The sequence below is a fragment of the Loxodonta africana genome, chromosome 10, assembly GCF_030014295.1.
Source record: "Loxodonta africana isolate mLoxAfr1 chromosome 10, mLoxAfr1.hap2, whole genome shotgun sequence".
Classification (NCBI taxonomy): domain Eukaryota; kingdom Metazoa; phylum Chordata; class Mammalia; order Proboscidea; family Elephantidae; genus Loxodonta; species Loxodonta africana.
The window spans coordinates 49,844,410-49,865,826 of NC_087351.1; the positions used below are offsets into that span (position 1 = coordinate 49,844,410).

Sequence of the window (21,417 nt, forward strand, 5' to 3'; positions counted from 1 at the left end):
ATAACTTGATAAAAACTGATGTCTCATTGTGATCTTAATTTGCATTTCTCAGGTTGAGCATCTTTTATTTGTTCAGTAGTCAGTCATATTTCCTTTTCTATCAATTGCCTATACATGTCTTGTTTGTCTTTTTCTTATTCATTTGCAGGCATTTAAAAAATAAATTCTGTATACTAATCCTGGGTTGATTATGTGTGCCACATAAAAAACAAACGAACAAACAAAAAACCAAACCCACTGCCTTCGAGTCAGTTCTGACTCATAGTGACCTTATAAGACAGGGTAGAGCTGCCCCATAGGGTTTCCAAGGCAATAAATCTTTATGGAAGCAGACAGCCATATCTTTCTCCCATGGAGCAGCTGGTGGGTTTGAACCACCAGCCTTTGGGTTAGCAGCCAAATGCTTTAACCACTGTGTCACGAGGGTTCCTTGTGTGCCACAATCTCTTCTTACAATTTGTGACTTCATTATGAATCATTATGATTCATTTATAGTGAATCTTTCCTTTTCCTTATGGTGTTTTTTGATTAGCAGAGGTTCTTTTAATGTAGTTGAATATATCTATCTTTTATTTTACAGTCAGGAACTAAAAAAAAAAAAATCTCGTTTAAGAAATCCTTCCCTACACCACTGTCATAAACATATTCTTCCATATTTTCTTCTAAAAGTTTAAAATTTTGCTTTTTCCGTTTAAGGCCTTAATCTATCTTAAATGGATATTTTTGTGTGTGTGAAATAGTGATAGATTTCAGCTTTCCTAGTAGGCTTATGCAAATGTTATGGCATCATTTACTGAATAGTTCTCCTTAACCCAGAGATCTGCACTGCAGCATCTATCACACAAGTTTTCTTGTATGTATGGGTCTGATTTGGAGCTCTCTATTCTGTTATTTTGGTCAGTTTCTCTCTTTGGCCAAGTAATACAATATTTTAGTTTCTATAGCCCTACTATAATTTTTGATAATCTGTAGAGAAAATCTGCATACCATATTCTTCTCCAGGGAATTCCTAGTTATTTATGGGCCTTTACTCTTCCATATACGTTTTTAATTCAGCTTGTTGATATCCATTAAAAACTCTGTTTGGATTTCAATTGAAATTATATTGAAACTTTAGAGAGAATTGACACATTTATGATATTAAATTGTTTATGGACATGATGATACATCTCATTTGTTTGACTTTTTCTTTTAAATAGATTTGATACATCTCTCATTAGATATACTTCTAGGTATTCTTATCATTTTTGTTTCTATTGTAACTGGCATCTTTTTAAAAAATATTTTCTAGTCACTGCTAGTTTATAGAAATGAAAGATTTCCAAGCAAGTGTTGAAGGTGCTGCCCGGTTTTCTTGCTGCTTAAAGTAAAATTCTACGAAACAGACCACCAATTGCTCATATGCAAATTCAGGTTGAAACTGAAGAAAATTAGAAGTCAACTAGACGAAAGTACGACCTAGAGTATATCCCTCCTGATTTTAGAGACCGTCTCAAGAATAGATTTGATGCATTGAACATTAATGACTGAACACCAGATGAGTTGTGGAATGACATCAAGGACATCATCCATGAAGAAAGCAAGAGGTCATGAAAAAGACAAGAAAGAAAGACCAATATGGAAGTCAGAAGAGACTCTAAAACTTTAAGTAGCTAGTTTGAAAGGAAGAAATGATGGAGTAAAAGAACTGAACGGAAGATTTAAAAGGGTAGCTCAAGAAGATAGAGTATTATAAAGACACATGCAAAGAGCTGGAGATAGAAAACTAAGAAGGAAGAACACACTCAGCATTTCTCAAGCTGAAAGAACTGAAGAAAAAATTCAAGCCTCAAGTTGCAGAAGTTGGCAGAGTTGATGGGATGTCACTCTTTTGATTGTGTTGGGTTATATGAAATTTCCTCTTAACAGACTGGGGAGATTCTCCCTCTGGCTTGAAAAAAGCAAACTGTCATGCTGTGACTGCATATGAAGAGGGCCATGTGGCAGGGAACTATAGGTATCCTTTAGGATGAGGGTGGCCTCCAGCCAACAGCCAGCAAGAAGCTAGATTCTCAGTCATACAGCCACAAAAAAATGAATTCTGCCAACAACCTGAATGAGCTTGGGAGCAGATTCTCTCCAGTTGAGTTTCCAGGTGATAACAGCTTAGCTAACAGCTTGATTGCACCTTTGGAAGACCTAGAGCAGAGGACCAGCTAAGCTATGCAGCGGACCAAGCTAAGCCATGCCTGGACTCTTGATCTACAGAAACTGTGAGATAACAAATATGTGTTGCTTTAAGCTGCTGAGTGTGGAGATTTGATTTTCAGTAATAGAAAATGGATAGATACACTTCTGATTTAGAATGAATTACTCTTGTCAATTTCAGTAATTACTTCCTAATTGCAAATTTAGTGGTCATTTCTTAATATGTATTTTTGTCTCCTTTTCTTCCACATTTAAAATTATTGATCGCTTCATCTTTTTGGAAATACCCTTTTATATTTGCCTACCCTCTTCCTCTAACTTCCAGAAACCCTAGGGAGTCATTTAGCCAGAAACCTGGGGTTACCTTTGGCTTCCCTCCTCCATCCAAATCAATAATAAACTTCTCTTGTTTCTACTTTATAAATGTCTCCCAAGTCCACTTCCTTCCTTTATTTCTATGGTCATTATCCTAGTTCAGAACATACTTTTATTTTGCTGGAATTATAGCAACAGTGTTGCTCTCCTCCAAGCTCTTACAGCCACAGCAGCCACAGTGCTGAGGAGGCTTCTTAGAGTAGTGAAGGAGAGGAAGATGGGACATCAGCTAGAGGGGGAAGCTGAAGGAAGTGAAGATTTGTTAACAAATTTAAATAAGTTGAAGGTGTGAGTAGATTTTTTAACTCAAGGAGACAGTGAAAGGGCAGAGGCCCAAAACAGGAAGGAAATAAGTTATTTCCAATAACAGATTGAGCTCAGGTGGGGCAGAAGAAGATGAGGTCAAGCACACAGCCTTAGGAGTTAGCTCTGAAAAGGAGAAGAAAGGAAACCATTCAAAGACCAACACCTCCCCCAAAAAGAAAAACAAAAGCACTGCTGTGGAGTCAATTCTGACTCATAGTAACCTGTAGGACAGAGTAGAAATGTCCCATAGACTTTCCAAGGCTATAAATCTTTACAAAGGCAAATTGCCAGCCACACCTTTCCCTCATGGAGTGGCTGGTAGGTTGAACCACTGACCTTTTGGTTAACAGGTGAGTGCTTTAACCAATGTGCCACAAGGGCTCTTCTCATTCAAAGACAGAAGAGAAAAGTGAATATGGATGAAGACAGAGATATACTGAAAAGTAAAAACAAAGGAAATTGAGAAGGTAATGCATTTTCTCTATGGCAAGGCCACGTGCTGTGAGTGAGGACAGGGGAATGGATATTGAGGTGGGTTGATAACAGGGCTTCTAACCCAGTTTGTTCAGGTTTGAACCTGTGCTGAAAATTTACATTTCTAGCAAATTCCAAGGTAATGCTAATGTTGGTGTTTGGGGACCAATTCTGAGAACCCCTAGTAGAGTAGAGGTTCTTGAAATTTATTATACGTAAGAATCACCTGGGAATCTTGTTAAACTGTAGATTCTGATTCAGTATATCTGGGGTGGAAATCCAAATTCTCAGCAGAGATTCATACAGGAGCAAACCGGTTCAAAGCCCTGGCTGTAAATATGTGAATTAGCTGCTAAGGGGAAGCAAGAAATGCTGCGTAGCATATCCAAATTAAATCTCATCATGTCTCTGGCAGTTTAATGAAATTAAGAGTATGGGCTAAATAGTAACAAACATTTGTATTTTTTATAAATGTACATACAATGATTAGTTGATTATCAAATGACATTTCTATTTGTAAAATTGATTTTTTTTTTCAAGGAAGAGTTTTAGCTATTTTGACTGTATAATTTAAATGGGTGAATTTTGATGATAGTTTATTTTTCTGGTGTCAGCAGAACCCCATTAAGAGCACAGAGGACAAAAAAGAGGTTGGTTAAAATTACATCTGATGTTATCAGAGGTAATCCTTCACTACCAAGTAGTTTCACAATATTCCATTCAGGAAGATTACTAGGAAACTGGTCCTAAATTAGGCATTACTATCTGACTTTATAACAAAAGACGATATAAAATTTAGAAATTACAGTTGCAAAAATACATGCATATATGTCTGCTTAAGTACCAGGTTGCAGGGCTGGCACCTGGGTGGGACTCACTGAGACCAGACGCTCTGGCTGGGTCCTCCTCTAACTGTGTACTCACAGGATCCGTGGTCTTTCCAGATATACATGTCCTCGTGGCTGTGTGCTTAGAGTTTGCACTAGCATTTAAGGCTGTAATGCCAAACAGATATTAGAAAGAAATTTCTACCCTTCTGTCATGGATTGAATTGTGTCCCCCAAAAATACGTGTCAACTTGGTTAGGCCATGATTCCCAGTATTGTGTGGTTGTCCTCCATTTTGTGATTTTCCTATGTGTTAACAATCATAATCTCTGCCTGTGGTTAAAGAGGATTAGGGTGGGATGTAACACCCTCACTCAGGTCACATCCCTGAGCCAATGTAAAGGGAGTTTCCCTGGGGTGTGGCCTGTACCACCTTTTATCTTATAAGAGATAAAAGGAATGGGAAGCAAGCAGAGAGTTGGGGACCTCATACCACCAAGAAAGCAGTGCTGGGAGCAGAGTGCATCCTTTGGACCTGGGGTCCCTGGGTGGAGAAGCTCCTAGTCCAGGGGAAGATTGCCAAGAAGGCCAACAGAGAAAGACTTCTCCTGGAGCTGATGCCCTGTATTTGGACTTTTAGCCTGTTTTACTGGGAAGAAATAAATTTGTTGTTGCTAAAGGCATCCACTTGTGGTATTTCTGTTATAGCAGCACTAAATGACTAAGACACTGCCTTTCATTTTTATCATTATAGGAAGCTGTGAGAACGTTTAAAAAGGCATTGGATGTCTTTGCTCATTCCGATAAAGGACCAAATGCTGTAGTGGCTTCAGCAGACTGTCTGTATCACTTGGGCCTTTGTTACATGGAAGAAGGCAGTTTACAAACGGTATTTCGTGTATTTAGGACTACGGAGCATAGGCTGTTTGTGATTTGAGAGACTGTTTGCTCATGTTCAGTTCTATTTCTGAAGGCTGTCTAATCCATTGAAGTCGAGTCGATCCTAACTCATAGCGACCCTACAGGACAGGGTAGAACTGTCCCATAGGGTTTCTAAGGACTGGCTGGTGGATTTGAACTGTGGACCTTTCTGGTTAGCAGCTGAGCTCTTAACCACTGAGTCCTGGGGGCTCCATCTATGCAGTGAGTAGTTCAAAGCTTCTTTTAAAGCTTCACAGTGTTACATAGCATTGACCTATTACAGTCAGTCTCTACCCTGCAATTCCTAGTACATTGTTTCATTTAATCAGTACCTTGATGCTGTTGTTTTGATGCTTGTTTATTAACAATATACTAAAGGCTAATGTGTATTTCTCACCAAAATAATAAACCTAATTGTAGAAAACATTATAGCAAAATAATTTCATCACATTAATATGAATTTATTTATTAAATCAGTAAGTGGAGTGTTTCAATGTAATATAAAATAAATGGAAAATGATTAGGATCTCTTTGGCTTTTCTTATTGACTAAGCAGATGAACAGCAACTCCAGCCAGGTTGAAACTGGTTATTAAGATGGCCAGTTTCATTGAAAACCACTTGATTCAATTAATATGCGTTTATCCAATCTTTGGCCATTTTACACAATTTCTCGCTTCAGAATTATCGATGAAATGGTAGATACATAAAATAACATCCAGTGGCTAATATTGGACAATTCACTATTCCATCTCTGTACATGTACACACACACGTACACCACACATCATTTCAACCCTTATATTTAGTATAGTGTGCTAAACTTGCATAACCATAGCCTTGAAAAAGAGTTGCACTTGATTAGTTATTCCAGTAAGAAATTCAGTAATGACCAAAAACACAATGGAAAGGTTAGTCCAGGGGACTAATGAACCGCAACTACCACAGCCTCCACCAGACTGAGCCCAGCGCAACTAGACAGTGCCCGGCTACCACCACAGACTGTTTTGACAGGGATCACAATAGAGCGTCCTGAACAGAGCTGGAGGAAAATGTAGGACAAAATTCTAACTCACCAAAAAAAAAAAAAAAAAAAAAGACCAGGCTTACTGGTCAGACAGAGACTGGAGAAGCCCTGAGAGTATGGCCCCTGGACACCGTTGTAGCTCAGTAATGAAGTCACTCCTAAGGTTCACTCTTCAGTGAAAGATTAGACAGGCTGGTAAAACAAAAGGAGACCAAATGGGCATACTAGCCCAAGGGCAAGCATGAGAAGGCAGGAGGGAACAGGAAAGTTGGTAATGGGGAACCCAAGGTTGAGAAGGAGAGGGTATTGACATGTCATGGATTTGGCAACCAATGTCACAAAATAATATGTGTATTAATTGTTTAATGAGTAACTAGTTTTCTTTGTAAACCTTCACCTAAAGTACAATAAAAGAAATTTAAAAAAAAAAAAGAAAGAAATCCTTTAAATGTAAGAATAATTACAAATCTTTTCAGTGTTTTTAGTCCTTTTGGACAACTGGAACAAATCCAGCTTTGCTTTATGACTTTGGGAATAATTTTGGAGTTCTTTTGTTCTGAGGAAACCCTGGTGGCATAGTGGTTAAGAGCTATGGCTGCTAACCAAAAGGTTGGCAGTTCAAATCCACAAGGTATTCCTTGGAAACCCTGTGGGGCAGTTCTACTCTGTCCTATATGGTCGCTATGAGTCGGAATCGACTAGACGGCAATGGGTTTGTTTTTTTTGGTATTGTTCTAAAGGAGCCCTGGTGGTGCAGTGGTTAAGTGGTATGGCTGCTAACCAAAAGGTCCACAGTTCCAGTGTACCAGCCACTCCTTAGAAACCCTATGGGGCAGTTCTCCTTTGTCCTATAGGGTTGCCATGAGTCGGAATTGACTCAACGGCAACGGCTTTGGTTTTATGGACTATCGTGAAATTTTTAACTATGGATTTGTTATAGCTCTTGGACCTCATAGAAAATAAATGTATTGATTGTGATTTCTCTGAAGGAACAAAGTCTGAAGAGTAATGGTTAATCTACCAACATGGATTATGTAGACATTAGTCCGAGAATAAAGGGGCCAATAAATTATAATGATAAACCTGATTTGTTCATAAATATTACTTTTGTTTGCTCCACAGAATCATTGGGAGAAACGTATTTAAAAAGACCAAACAATAGAGTGAAATCTTTTCAAAAATAGTTATATACTATAATTTATTAACATTTGAAAAAAATGTACTCTACTCACCAAATGGTTTGCTTTTTAATGTTGTGCTCCTCTAGGCTTTTGATTCTTTTACAAAAGCTGTCAAAACAAATCCTGATTTTGCAGAAGGCTTTTATCAACGAGGTCTTTGTAAAGTAAAACTTCGAAGGGATAACTCGATCCTGGATTTTAATCGTGCAATTACCCTCAATCCAAAGCATTACCAGGTATTTAAATGAACAAATTCAGTGTGTTAACTTGGCTAAAATTATTAAATTGTATGCCATTGTTATTAGATAGGAACAACTGGTTACTTTTACCTACTTTTCAACCAACTTTATTTTGATAATGCAGTATCAGTATTTCCCCTTTGAACTTAATGGATATTGTTAACAGGGAATTATTCGAAACAATGAATTTAAACATTTGAAACAGGAAATTATATAAAAGTGCTTTGTGCATTGTGATGTATATAAATATTGTATATAATATATCTCTTAATAATTATAATTTTATACTGTTATTTAATTTGCTTATTTTACTGTCACTTTGATTCTTGCCTTTTAATCAGGAGACTATAGAGACAACACAAAATTCAGTAGATAAAGCTTGACTGGATCCTGATTTTAACAGTCTATGAAATTCCTTTATTGTTCATAATTGGGGAAAATTTAAATATGGACTAAATATTAGGTGATTTTAGGGAATTACTGTTAATTTTCTTAGATGTATAATTGTGTTTCTGTAGAAGAATGTCCTTCTTTATAGTAAATGCATACTGAAGGATTTGGGGTGAAGCATTATGATGTCTACAACTTATTTTCAGCAAAAATAGAAAAAACAAATATGCCAAAATGCTAAAAATTATTAAATCTAGGCAGCAAATATATGAGTTTGTCGTACTCTTCTTTCAGTTATTCTGTATGTTTGAATTTTTTGTAACAAAAGAGAGTGCAAAAAAAAAAGACTGTTATACCATCTGTGGATGGCATAGATTTATTTGTTCAAAGTAAAGTGTGTTTTGATAAAATTGATGCTGTTACTAAAACATTCCCTCCTGCTTTCCTCCTCTCTTTCTGTAAAAAGGCATATTTGAGCCGGGTAGCCTACTATGGATTGAAAGGCAGATACTCCAAAGCAATCTTGAATTGTAACGAGGCCATCAAAATTTACCCTGAGAGTGTGCGTGCTTACCTCTACAGAGGAGTTCTGAAATACTATAACAAGGTAGGGCCATTTCCTGCCTTGTCAGCTGAGATTTAAACTGAACAGATACTCAGGATGTAAAGGACTGCTTCCTTTTGTTCTCTGTGGTAGGAGAAATCTCCCTAGTATGAAGGGCAGAACTACAGAAAACACTTTACACTTTCACAAGGCTTCAAAATGCATAAGTTTTCACAAAGTAGTCACATCTACGTTTTAAAGAACATTCATTGTTTACTTTTAAGAAAGTTGTGTATGTTCATTATAGGGAATTTGGAAAATGTAGAAAGGAATAAAGGAGATTAAAATTACTTATCACCACACCATCAAATGGTAATTCCTGAGAGCATTTTGTGTATTTTCATTTAGTTTTTTTTCTCATAATTCATGATACGTTCCAAAAATGGAATTATGCTACTTAGGTAGTTTTGTGTCGTGTCCTGCTTTTCACACTTAATCTTTGGAGATACCATTTTTAATGACTTGCGTAATAATCTGCCATAATGTATTTTTAACCACTTTATTGTTGGACATTTGGGTTGTTTTAAATTTTTTTGTTATTTAACTATTTAAAATAATGCAGTTATGCACAGCTGAGTACAAAATCATTGCTGGAGTTTATGATTAGTTCTTAAGTGGGAATTACTGGATCAGACAGTATGTGAGCGGCACCATTGACATCTGATATTGCTGGGAACACTTTGTTTCTCCCTACTTTCTTTTTCTGACCTTTCTTTGTAGCTATTTCATATGAAATATTTTGCAAATAATACCTTAAAGCAAAAGTAAGACCTTGCATTACATGTTAATTCCATGAAAATTACTATCTATAGAAATGGATGATATAAGGTATCAGAGAAGAATCAAAGAGGAAGCAAAAGAGAACGTGGGTAGAAAACATTACGATTATGGATATGACAGCCTGAGTGACACAAGAAGTGAGCTCTGGTGACTGTTTGCCAGATGAACTTGGCTTGCTTCTCTTTTACCAGTGAGGAAGTGAATTCTCTCCTTGCCACATAGCAACATTGGTAATAATCGTCAAAGTTAAAGTTGTTTATAAATTTAATTTTATTTGCTGGTAAAAGAAACTATTATAATTCCTACTAGGAGATCCTCTTAATTAACTCTGTGAAAGATTAGCTTAATTGTCTTAATTTTACAGGTGATACACAGACTGGTTAAATGAGTGTTCCAACAACTCTAACAGAATCAAGAATTTATTTTAAAATTAAATTTCAGTCCATTATGATTTGCCCTTCTCATCTAATTATTTTTCCTTTGTAGGCATATAAGCTAGCAATTAGAGATTTAACTATAGCTATCAACATGGACAAAAACAGTTATGTAGCATTTTATAACAGAGCAATATGTTACACCAAAATAAATGAACTTCAAATGGTAAGACTACCATTTTAATAAAAAACATGTTTATAGAATTTTTATTATTTAAACTGCGTACTCTACCAATTAGCATCATTTATGTTTGAATGAGTTTCTGTTAAAGTTATGTGTAAAGCATTTTCTGTTATGATTTTGAAAAATAATCACTATGGAAATACACACAAAACATCTTGAGAAACCAAAGAACCATTTCAAAGAATAATTTCTTTGTTAGTGTTCACCCAATTTTCTTATACAATCTCTGCAATAAGTCAAATGAAAATTTTATTTTACAGTCCTTATATAAGCATTTAAAGGCAAATATAAATTAAAATGTATTACGTCTTTAATACTGAACTGAGTAAATGTTTCTGCTGATACACTGGGAAAAGAAATTTAAAGCAGTGATCACTAACAATACTGTTGCTTCAAAATGTCAACATTGGCTAGAGCAATTCTTGGGGGTATTTTTCATACAATGCCCAGAGCATAGACCCAGCAGGCAGTTTTGAGTGGTTTCCAGCTCAGAGGACCTGTGACCAGGACTTGCTGGTGTGTTGTGAATACCTAACCGATGTCAATGTCTGCAGCAAACATTTTTCTCCATTTCTCTTGGTCCAGCTTCTACCTGTGCAACCCTCTTTTATATTTTTAACATTATCTCCCTCCCCCGCTCCCCTCCCCGCCCCCGCCCCTTGGTTTAGTCCTTTTCAGTCAGGGTTCCTCATTGGGGAGGCAAGTGGCCTGTGTTCTCCACCCCCTTGCTTCTCTTTCTCTGTTAGCATTTGTCTCTGCCTGCTTTTTACCCCACTTCCACAGTAAATGAAGCATTCCTTTCAAAGATATTTCCCTCACCCCACATTTCTGCCGTTCTGTGTGGACACTTTCCAGTCTCCTTGAAACTTGGACAATTAAATAGGTTTAAAACACTCAGAATTTTAGAGGTTTAGAGGCTGTGGAAGGGAGGAAGTTAAGGAACGTTGTTTCTTCCTAAGAGGATGTAGAATTTCTAGTAACCAGATTATCAGATTTCTTCCAGAAATGTTGACAAATGAATAACTTTTTTTTTTTTTTTGGTAATGAAGAAGTTCTTAAGATACTTGGGGCTAATGAAAGCATCATTTATCAAGGTGACCCAACAGCAGGTGTCTTTGACGACTCCCTTCCCAGCCCCCTGTACTTCTTGGGTAACTGAAGCTGCAAACAGTGGGCTGGCAGGGAGGCGAGTAACTTGCTTTTTTGTTACCTGAAATACATAAAGGAGCCAGCGTCTCATTAATGAAGAAAATGCAAAACTATCCAAACATTAAACCCCAAACCAAGCCCATTGCCATTGAGTCCATTCTGACTCATAGTGACCCTATAAGACAGAGTAGAACTGCCCCATAGAGTTTCCAAGGAGCACCTGGTGGATTCAAACTCCCAACCTTTTGGTTAGCAGCCCTAACTCTTAACGACTACACCACCAGGGTTTCCCACCCAAACATAGTGAGACCAAATTAAAACCCATAGCCCATTGCCATAGAGTCGATTCTGACTCATAGTGACCCTGTAGGACGGAGTAGAACTGCCCCACAGTGTTTTTCAAGGCAGTAAATCTTTACGGAAGCAGACTGCCACATCTTTCTCCAGTGAAAATGAATTAGAATAATAAAATATTGGTGATTTTAGAGCTGCCAGTAACCCAAAGCATTTCACCCAACTGCTCATTTTACAGCTGAGGAAATGGAAGCAGGGAAAGGTTAGGAAGCTCATCTAAGTCACACAGGAAGCTAGAGACCTGTATAGTTGTATTCAGGCTTGTTTGCCTCTGGGTTAACGTGGCCTTTAGGTGGCTTTGTAAAACCATCTGACCTCCAACATGTGCTCTGGATGCCAGATACAATGTCACCTGCTCTTTTTGTCTACTTTCACCGCTTTCTCAGCATTCCTGCCATCACTAGGCTGAGGTAACCCAAGTGTCTTTTTGTGGAAAATGAACTGAGGCATTCTCTTAAAATACAGTTTCATAAAAAACAAGCGAAGGTGAATTCTGGATCCTATCACTCTATGTTAATAAAAATGGTAACAATTACCACTTAATTAGCATACATTATGTGACGGACACTTGGCTAAATGCTTTACCAACATACAATTAAAATATTTTTAAGTAGACCCTTACAACAATGTGATGAATTATTAATATCCCAATTTTGCAGATGAGGAAACTAAGGCTTAAAAAAAATGTTATTTCCTTAAGACATCATAGTTAATAATAGCAGAGGCATGATACAAAAACCAGGATGGGCCAAGACTTTGATCCATCCTCTTAAATCATTTCCCAGCTTTTGTCTCCTCTCATGTTACATATGGGGCTACACGTGGTCACCGTAGTGGGAGTCAACCACAACTGGTTAGTGGATCTCTAAGGTGTCTTACAAGTTTTACATTCTGTGATTCTCTGAAAGAAAAATTCAGACAACTTTTAGGCTAACATTCTAGCTTTTGTGTATGTGTGTGTGTATGTGTGTGTGTGTGTTTTTAACAAGTATTACTAATTATTTTTATAGCCATGACAATGCTTATTTATAATTATGCCACAAAATATAGTATCTTTAATTGCACGATTCTTTCAGACACTTAAGTGCTCAATCGTGAAACACTAGAAGAAGACAAGTGTGAAAATAGTAAAATTCTATTTGCCATTTTCAGTTAGCATGTGCTACAAGCGTATAAGGACCCCTAGTATCGAAGTGGTTAAGAGTTCAGGCTGCTAGCCAGAAGGTCAGCAGTTTGAATCCACCAGGTGCTCCTCGGAAACCCTATAGGGCAGTTTTACCCTGCCTGAGTTTTTTTTTTTTTTTTTATAGGGTTGCTATGGGTTGGAATTGACTCAACGGCACACAATAACAACATTTGGACCTTTTCTTATCAAACCATATGGCTCATTTGGACAAAATATTCAGTAGGAAAATGATTTAAGATATTCAATTCCAACCCAAATTTGGGATGTTTCTGATACCTTGTTCAGATAGATGACCAGTAAAAACTTGTTTATTCAGTGATTAAAAAAAAAAAAAGATAAAATAATGAAGACCTGAGTTGATTACTTCTCAGCTTAGACTAATATCTTTAAAATAATGAGTATACCTATCAAAATATTTTGAAGTAGTTTTCCAACAAGTTTTCATTTGTTAGTTTTTTTAAGACCCATTTTTTACTTATGATTCATTCATTCAGTAAGAATTTATTGAATGTCTATTATGTACAGGCATGGTACTTGTTACCGGGCTTACAGTGGTGAACAAAATAGATAATATCTGCCCCGTTGAGCTTAGATTTCAATAAGAAAAACAATAAAATGTTAAAAAGAAATTAAAATTCAAATAGTAATAAGCGCTTTGCTTTAATGTCAACAATCATTTGATGAAACTGCCGAGGGAGGGGTTTTTCATCCCCTGGCTTCCAACACAAATGAAAGCGTTGGTGATTCACCAATAATATATGAAATGCAATCACAGGGTGCCCACTTATTAAAAAATAGCATTATCCATACTATTTAGCTAAGGAGACCATTATGACTATTTTGGCCATAAGTCAAATAAACAACTAACTGTAGGATTCTAGTTGGTGCATAAACACAATTGTCCATGAATGATGAAGTAAGATGCTGAAGAGTTGAATCTAGGTTGCAAATGATTATTTTATTTTTAGGCATTAACAGATTATGGAGTCGTACTTCTTCTTGATGCTGGAGAAACTGTAACGTTAAATACCTACATTAACCGTGGACGCATCTATGCAGAACTAGAGCAGCATGGCTTTGCATTAGAGGTAAATCTTCCTGTTTACATAGTAGAATGAACTCAGTTGATTTTGTGTGTTTGCTTCTGAAAATTGTGAACAAGTTTTTCTTGCTATCAAATGGCGGTATTAATGAGGGATAATTCAACTTTGGTAAGCACCGTATTGAAGTAGTTTGACTAGTAGAATTTTTGCAAAAAATGAGTATTTTTACTTTGTTTTGATTGCAGATAAATAACAAATACATGAAAAAATTTCTAATTTGATGAAATATGTTATCAAGAGTATCACATCCCCCAAGGGAGTATCTTTCCTATGCACAAAACTCAGTTATTTGGCAAATGACACGATTTATGTATCATTTACTCCACTGCTCAGTGTTAACTCTCATTCACAGTTTTCCTCATTGACCATCGAAAATACATCAAAGTAAATCTGCTTGTTTCAAACAGGGCAGAAAATAGCTGTTTGAAACAAGCAGGCACTCAAAATTGCATTGGAAGATACCACACACGGTATTACTGAAAAGAAACAGGTAGTTTAAAATGCATTTCATTATAGAACAGTTAAACAAAATTCATCATTCTCATTTTTATTGCACATTTTAAGATAACTTTGGAATTAAGATAAAGAGACACAAGGTGAAAATTATATAGCAGTTTGAGGTTAGCAGTTAAATAATAGTAGTTTTGCGTCTTTGTTTCTGAGGGACTGCAACATAACATGCAGTGGAGTGTTTCCTGTTCTTTTCACCTCCAGATGGCTTGTCTATTTTTCTACCTCTGGGTCATCTTTTGAGATTCTGCCCAATGAATCACTTACTTATTATTAAGGTAGTACCTGAGAGGCCTTATTCTCAGCAAGTTACAGTGTGATGAAATATAATTTCAGCAGTTGGATTCCTTTAGGTTTTTTGGTATAGTGAAAATATCCTTGTGATATCCACCATTAGGCATTCCCTCAGGTGAGGAAGCTAACGAACCTCTTTGTTTAGAGTAGAAAGCCCTGGAACCCTGGGCAAGTGTTGGGGTGGAGAAGGTGAGGAAAATGGAGGTGACAGCAAAGAACCTCAACTGTCAGAGAATTAAATGTAAGGCCTGTGTCATCTACTGAGTGAGTAGTTATTTAGTACTTAACAACAACGTTAACTATATTTATGGAGCAGTTGCTATGTACCAGGGTGTCAACAGCCTTGCACAATTTATAATTGTAATTTACAGATGAGGAAACTGGTATTCAAAAATGGTTAAATAAGGTCTTTCAACCAGTAAGTATTAGGGCAAGATTTGAATTCAGGTCTCACTTGATTCCAAAGTTGATGTTCTTTCAGACAAGGCACTGGCATTGGCACTGAGTATATAGAGATACATAAGACAGAATTTCAGTCCTTGAGGAGCTCGTGATCGAGTGGAAATCATTTTTGACCTTTCCCTTTCCTCATACTCTACATCCAATCCATTAACAAGTCCGGTCAGTTCTACCGTCAAAGCATATCTTGAATTCAATAATTTCTTGTTACTGCCACTGCTATTCCCCCATCTCTGCCTTGAACTACTGCCATAGCTTCCCACCGGGCCTCTCTGCTTCTACTTTCATCCCTCTACATTCTGTTCTCTGTACATCAGCCGGAGAGACCTCTTAAAAACATAAAGCAGATCAAGTTATTTCTCTGCTCAAAACCACCCACCAATGGCTTCCCGTCAAACTTAGAATAAAATCTGAACTCTTGACTATGATCAACCAAGACCCTATGTGATCTGACTGCTGCTCATCTCTCTGATCTCTGATCTCATCTCATTGTCAAACACTAATTACTCCATATGACCTGGTAGTCCCACTCCTATATATGTACCCTAGAGAAATAAAAGCTTGTTTTCACACGAAACTCTGTACTTGAATGTTTATAGCAGCATTATTTATAATTGCCAATAACTGGAAACAACCCAAATGTCCTTTGGTATGTGAATGGATAAACTGTGGTACATCCGTACAAAGGGACACAGCTCAGCAATATTGATACATGCAGCAATATGGATGAATCTCAAATGCATCATGCTAAGCTAGACTCAGAAGGCTATATACTGTATGATTCTGTTTATATGACATCCTGAAACATGAAAAACTAAAGGAATAAAGAAGATATCAGTAGTTGCCAGGAGTTAGGGGATCACAGTAGGAGAGAAGTGTTCTGTGTCCTAATTGTGGTAGTGGTTACATTTGTTAAAACTCCCAGAACTGTAAACCAAAAAAAAAAAAAAAAAGTGGGGGAAGCTTTACTCTATGTAAATTAACAAGTTAATTTAAAATTTAAAGAGAAAAAAGATGTAGTAAAGGAAAATCAATGAAGAAATCTAAGACTGAGTAACAAGAGGGGTAGATCAAGAATCAAAAGACAGAAAAGTTTTAAAACTCACCCAGGAAAATATTTTTTAGTGAGAAGGACTTATTAAGAGACATGTCAAGTAGGATGAGTGCTGAAAACGTATTAGGTAATTGATAGTTGTTTGTCCTTCTTAGGAACACTTTGATTGGGAAGTAGAGTGCAGCATCAAGATGGGATTGTTTGGGAAGTTAAGGGTTGAGCTTGTTGGCTTGAGAACATTTGTTTATTTCTTTTGCATCTTGAAAATCTACCATGATGACAGTAAAGGAATAAAAAAGATATAGTTGCTTAAGCATAAAGAGAGTGGGAGGAGAGATACTGCGAAGGAGGTACATTCTGGATTTTAATGCCTAAACTTAAGTATGAATGAAGAGCCAAGGATCAGACACTTCAGGGAAGTAAAATAGAAATGAAAACAAATGAACAAACATTGTCATGAGTATACGAGCATGATGGGAGAAAGGTAGGTGTGTGGGGTGGTGGTATAAGAAAGCTAAGTTTTATCCTTTTATGTAGGAAGCGAATATTTGTACCATAAAAATACAGTATGATATAATATATATGTTATTTAGAAATGTGAAGGTAAATAGTAGAAGGAAAAATAGTAAGATGTAAAAATGATTGTCTCTGGGGAATGAGACTCAGTTATAAAGTGAGATGGAGCAGAGGATTAGTGTTTAGCATTATAAGTTTTATTGTTTTATTAACCCCTATATGCAAAAAAAAATTTTTTTATATGCTGCATGTATCATATACAATGATTATAAGAATAAAAACAAATAAAATGTTTTTAGAGCCAGTTTAAAAATTTTGCAATAAAATTGGATGCTCTTACTATGGAAAAAAATAATAAGTTGATGGAATTTGGGGGGCATGGAGAGTGAATATTGAATATACTTTCAAGGAGATTGGTAGTGATAGGAACTAGAAAGACACCGCCATGTGTAGTTTGCTGTGCAGGAAGGGTTGAAGGAAGACAGATGGAACATGGTGGAACAAGTTGCTGGAGGAGATAAGAGGGAATGAAGTCAAGAGCCCATCCTCTGACACAGGAAGGAAGACAGTGTGGAGAGTGGTTTCACAAACTTAAGGAGATAATGGAAGTGGAGAAAATTTGCTTGGTATGTGAGTAACTCTGGGTGGTTTGTTGTTTATGGTTCTGATAGAGAGAATTAATAAAGAAGAGAAAAATTATAAAAATGACAGCTTTATTCTGAGAGATCATCATTTGTGTTTCCTGCTGATAATTAATGCCTAATTACCATGTAGCATAACAATGATTATACATATAATTTAATGAGTCAAGTTGACTTTTGTAAGTTTTACCCGATTAAACACTGAACTTGGTATTCTCAGCCTTTTTAAGTTCGTGATCCCTACTTATAACCCTCAAAACTAATGGAAATGTTTGTAATAAATCCCACTTGTACTTACAAATTTACATCCGTGTTAGCAAAAAGTCCTCTTAGGATAGATACCTGGCAGTATATTTGATTAGATAATAATTTTTTTTCTTTCAAATAGCTCCATTTAGTATCAAATATGCTCTGTGAATCTAAATAGGGAGTCCAGAGTGACACATTAGGCTCTGACTAATGACTCCTCTTCCAGGAGGATCCCAGAGTGCTCAGCTTGACCCTACTACTCCATTTTCCACTCCTGGTAATAGCAGAAAACCCCATAAGACAGACTCCTCCTTCTAATTTAACCAGGGAGGGTTTGTGGAAGAGTGGGTAGAGGGAGCACTGTCTGTTACAGTTAGTTCCTCTCTAGTTGGGTGGAAACCAAAATTCTGATACACACTCTTCGGGGCTTGGGAGTGCTGATGTCACAGCCTCCAGGAAGGGAGCCTGGAGGCATTTCCTTTTGTCATTCCAGGGGAGGTTACAGTACTGCCTACAGTTTAGTTTGGTCAAGTGAGGTCACAACCAAAACTGCCCATGAAGATCCGGCTTAAGCAGTCCTCTGGGAGGAAGCAGGGCCATTTTTATCCTTCATAGTCTCTGGACTCTCTTACTTTTAGAACGTTCCTTCCCACATTTTAGCAAATGCTGAAATCCATCTACATCCCACATCGTGTGTGTGTGTTTGTGTGTGTGTGTGTGTGTGTAGTGAGTTGACGTTGACACAGTATATTGATTTGTAGATATTTATTTGGAGCCCGGGTGGCGCAGTGGTTGAGAACTCGTCTGCTAACCAAAAGGTCAGCAGTTCAAATCCACCAGCCACTCTTTGGAAACCCTGTGGGGCAGTTCTACTCTGCCCTGTAGGGTCACTATGAGTGAGAATCTACTCAACAGCAGTGGGTGGACATTTATTTAAATATTAATTTCAGTTTGGCAATGTTTTTCTTATTTTGTTTTAGGTCTCAAATATTTTCATAGGGCTTTGAAAGCTTATAGGCTTCAGACATGGTGTCTCTCTGGTGCCTAATGAGAAGAGAATTCTGGGCCACAGTGGCAGGGTCTCTTGCAGACTTGGCTCTTTTAATTCTCTTGAACAGCCTCCTCCCCAGGGCCATTTAGTCCATCCTAGCAGACTTCCCCAACTTTAAATCTTGAAGTTATTGTGTTCGCTCCTCCTTTAAGGAGGCCTCTTTGTTCCCTGGGCAAAATGTTACACTTCTCCCCCAGAGTTGTGGATTCCAAGGGAGCAGCAGCCTTAGCTAATCCATACAAAAGATCCAGGTATGCCATTCCCTGGGCCTGGGTGCCTGCTTATCCTAAAGTTTCTCTCCAGGTGAATTTCCAAGATGTGGCAGTCTGCCTCTGTAAATATTTACAGCCTTAGAAACTGTATGGGGCAGTTCTACTCTGTCCTATAGGGCTGCTGTGCGTTGGAATCGACTCCACAGCAATAAATTTGGTTTTCGTTTATCTAGATGGGGAAGTCTTTAGCAGTGTTCACTGAAAGAAAACAATAAAAAGAAAATAAGCGAGATACCCCATTACATATAAAAGGACAAAACTACAGGGAAAGCTCTTATTCTTCAAGTGGAGACCGGCCGCAGAGATCGAGTGAATTTACAGTAATGGATTTCCCCTGCTCCATTAGTTCTCACTAGATGTGGCACTATAGTGAAGAAATGAAGTTTTAGGAGAAGATGTTCATTTTACTGATGTGTCAATTATATTCATGGTAGAATCAAAATTTGAAGGAATTTTTAAAACGCGCAAAAGAAAATGTTATGAAATTAACCAAAAATTAATAAATTGTTTCAGGATTTTAAACAAGCTGCAGTGATAAGCCAAACTAACGTGAGCCTTTGCCATGCAACTGCTATGTGTCATCACAGGTATGGAATGAAATTCATGTTGAAGTGAAAGTAAGTGGGTTTATCAAATTTATCTAATTATAACCACAGAAATAAGCCAGGAAACAATAGGAAAAACAGAAAAATGTTGTGGAAGTGACCAAGTACAAAAATGGAGAGAGACACAAAGCAATGTCTAGGATTCTCTGTATAGAAATGGGAGCCGTATCCACGTGTGCCATTAACACACTTCTGCCTTTGAATAAATTATTGTAGCCAAGTCAGCAAGTATATACCTGCATCATGGCATTGGGGGTATTTAACTGATTCAAGAGAATAGCATGTACACTGGGAAAGGACTTTGTTAATATACAAAACAGAATAAAATTACATAGAGCCTGCAATATCCAAGAATAAAATCAAGTTATTTATTTGCTCCTAAAATAGAACTGGAAACCCTGGTGGCGTAGTGGTTAAGTGCTATGGCTGCTAACCAAAAGCTCGGCAGTTCAAATCCAGCAAGTGCTCCTTGGAAACTCTGTGGGGCAGTTCTACTCTGTCCTACAGGGTCACTATGTGTCGGAATCGACTCGACAGCAGTGGGTTTGGCTTTTTTTGTTTTGGAAAATAGAACTAACCTTTCAAAGCCTATTTACTTGACAAGTATTTTAAAGAAAATTTCACATTGAAAAACACATAGTTCTAAATCCAAAACTAATTAAAACAACAATAAATACCTAACAAATTAAATACCTAACTAATTAAAACAACAATAAATACCTAACAAAATACATTAAAATCTACACAAAAATTTACTTACGGCATTAGTACCAGTTTCTGGAATTGTTATAAAAAGAAGTAAGTTGTAGAAGGAGGGAAAAGAACAATCACATAGGCTAAAATACAGAAGATGATTGGCTTAAAATATACCCTGAGTAAACTTCGCAAACCATAATGGCTACATTTCTGCTTATACATTTGACATCTAAAATTAATTTTTGATTATTTTGCTTTTAAAAGCATAGAAGTTCAGCATGTAGGGGTTTTAAAGTTGATAAAAAGTATTTGGTCAAGCAGTACTTTAAAGCATTATTTTTCTTGCGAGAAACAAGAATAAAAGTGTAGTTAATTTGGAAGAGGAAATTGGCATAGTTCATAAATTATCTAGACTAGGCTGAGTAAATATCCAATTTAGGAACTTGAACATAGTTTGTGTTATTTAGGAAATTAATGTTCATCTTTTCCCCTTTAGGACACATATGTATGTATGTAAAATCTAATAACGTGAACTTGTGACGATGTCTTTGGGTTAAAAGGCTTAAGCTGGTCTCAGACGTTTAATTTTATACAGAGAACCATAGTAACACCATTGTCTATTTTAGTCCAGCAACCTTTGTATAACCCATTGCTCTAAGTGATTGCGATTCTTCAGAAGAGATGGACTAACAGGACTGATGTATTTGCTTTGGTGGGAGAGTGCAGACCAAAACTGTCTGAGGCAGTTGCATTCTCTTTAAACTGAAAACAGACTCCAAAATTTTCCTTAGCCACATTCCTGTGTTTAGCAACTGTTAGAGTCAGCAAAGTTCTCTGTGTGGCATATCACAATCTCTTTTATGAAATGTAATCACTGGGTTTATATGGCAGAACCTCCTTAAGCTGTTACTGCTTTGCAATTCCAAATAACCAGCTTTCTTCAGCTGGCTAGATTTTCTATTGTCCTTTAATAAAAGTAGAATTTAAATCAACAGTAAAGCCCAGATAGCTCACTGTCCAAATTTCATGTGTTTTGTTTGAGTTTTAAGAGTTTTAAAACTGTTATTTAGTAATAAGGAATGTTTAGTGATTGGTCATATTTATTTCAGAAAAAATATTTTTGCTTTTCAAGGCTAGTAACAGATCATATATTTATTATACAGCAGTGTAGCTCTGTAAGTATGGTGTGAGACAGTACTGGCGTTTTATACTGGGGGAAATAAAATTTTTCCATGTGGAAAATTATTTAAAAAAGGAATAAACCTTTAAATTTTAGGGCTTTGATCTTTGAACTCTTGGGGTTGCAGACTTTTGAAGTATGCCTTTGTATGTCTTTGGTTCTCACTCTTGT

At 36.8% G+C, this 21,417-nt stretch overlaps 1 protein-coding gene across 1 annotated transcript in view; it reads left to right on the forward strand.

The window, feature by feature from the left end:
* Positions 1-21,417, forward strand: part of TTC6 (tetratricopeptide repeat domain 6) — a 248,623-nt gene that overhangs the window by 201,173 nt on the left and 26,033 nt on the right. The window contains exons 19-24 of the mRNA XM_003408458.3: positions 4,924-5,058; positions 7,383-7,532; positions 8,392-8,532; positions 9,796-9,909; positions 13,585-13,704; positions 19,279-19,352. Of these exons, the coding sequence (XP_003408506.3) occupies positions 4,924-5,058; positions 7,383-7,532; positions 8,392-8,532; positions 9,796-9,909; positions 13,585-13,704; positions 19,279-19,352 (734 nt within the window). The remainder of the gene's footprint in view (positions 1-4,923; positions 5,059-7,382; positions 7,533-8,391; positions 8,533-9,795; positions 9,910-13,584; positions 13,705-19,278; positions 19,353-21,417) is intronic.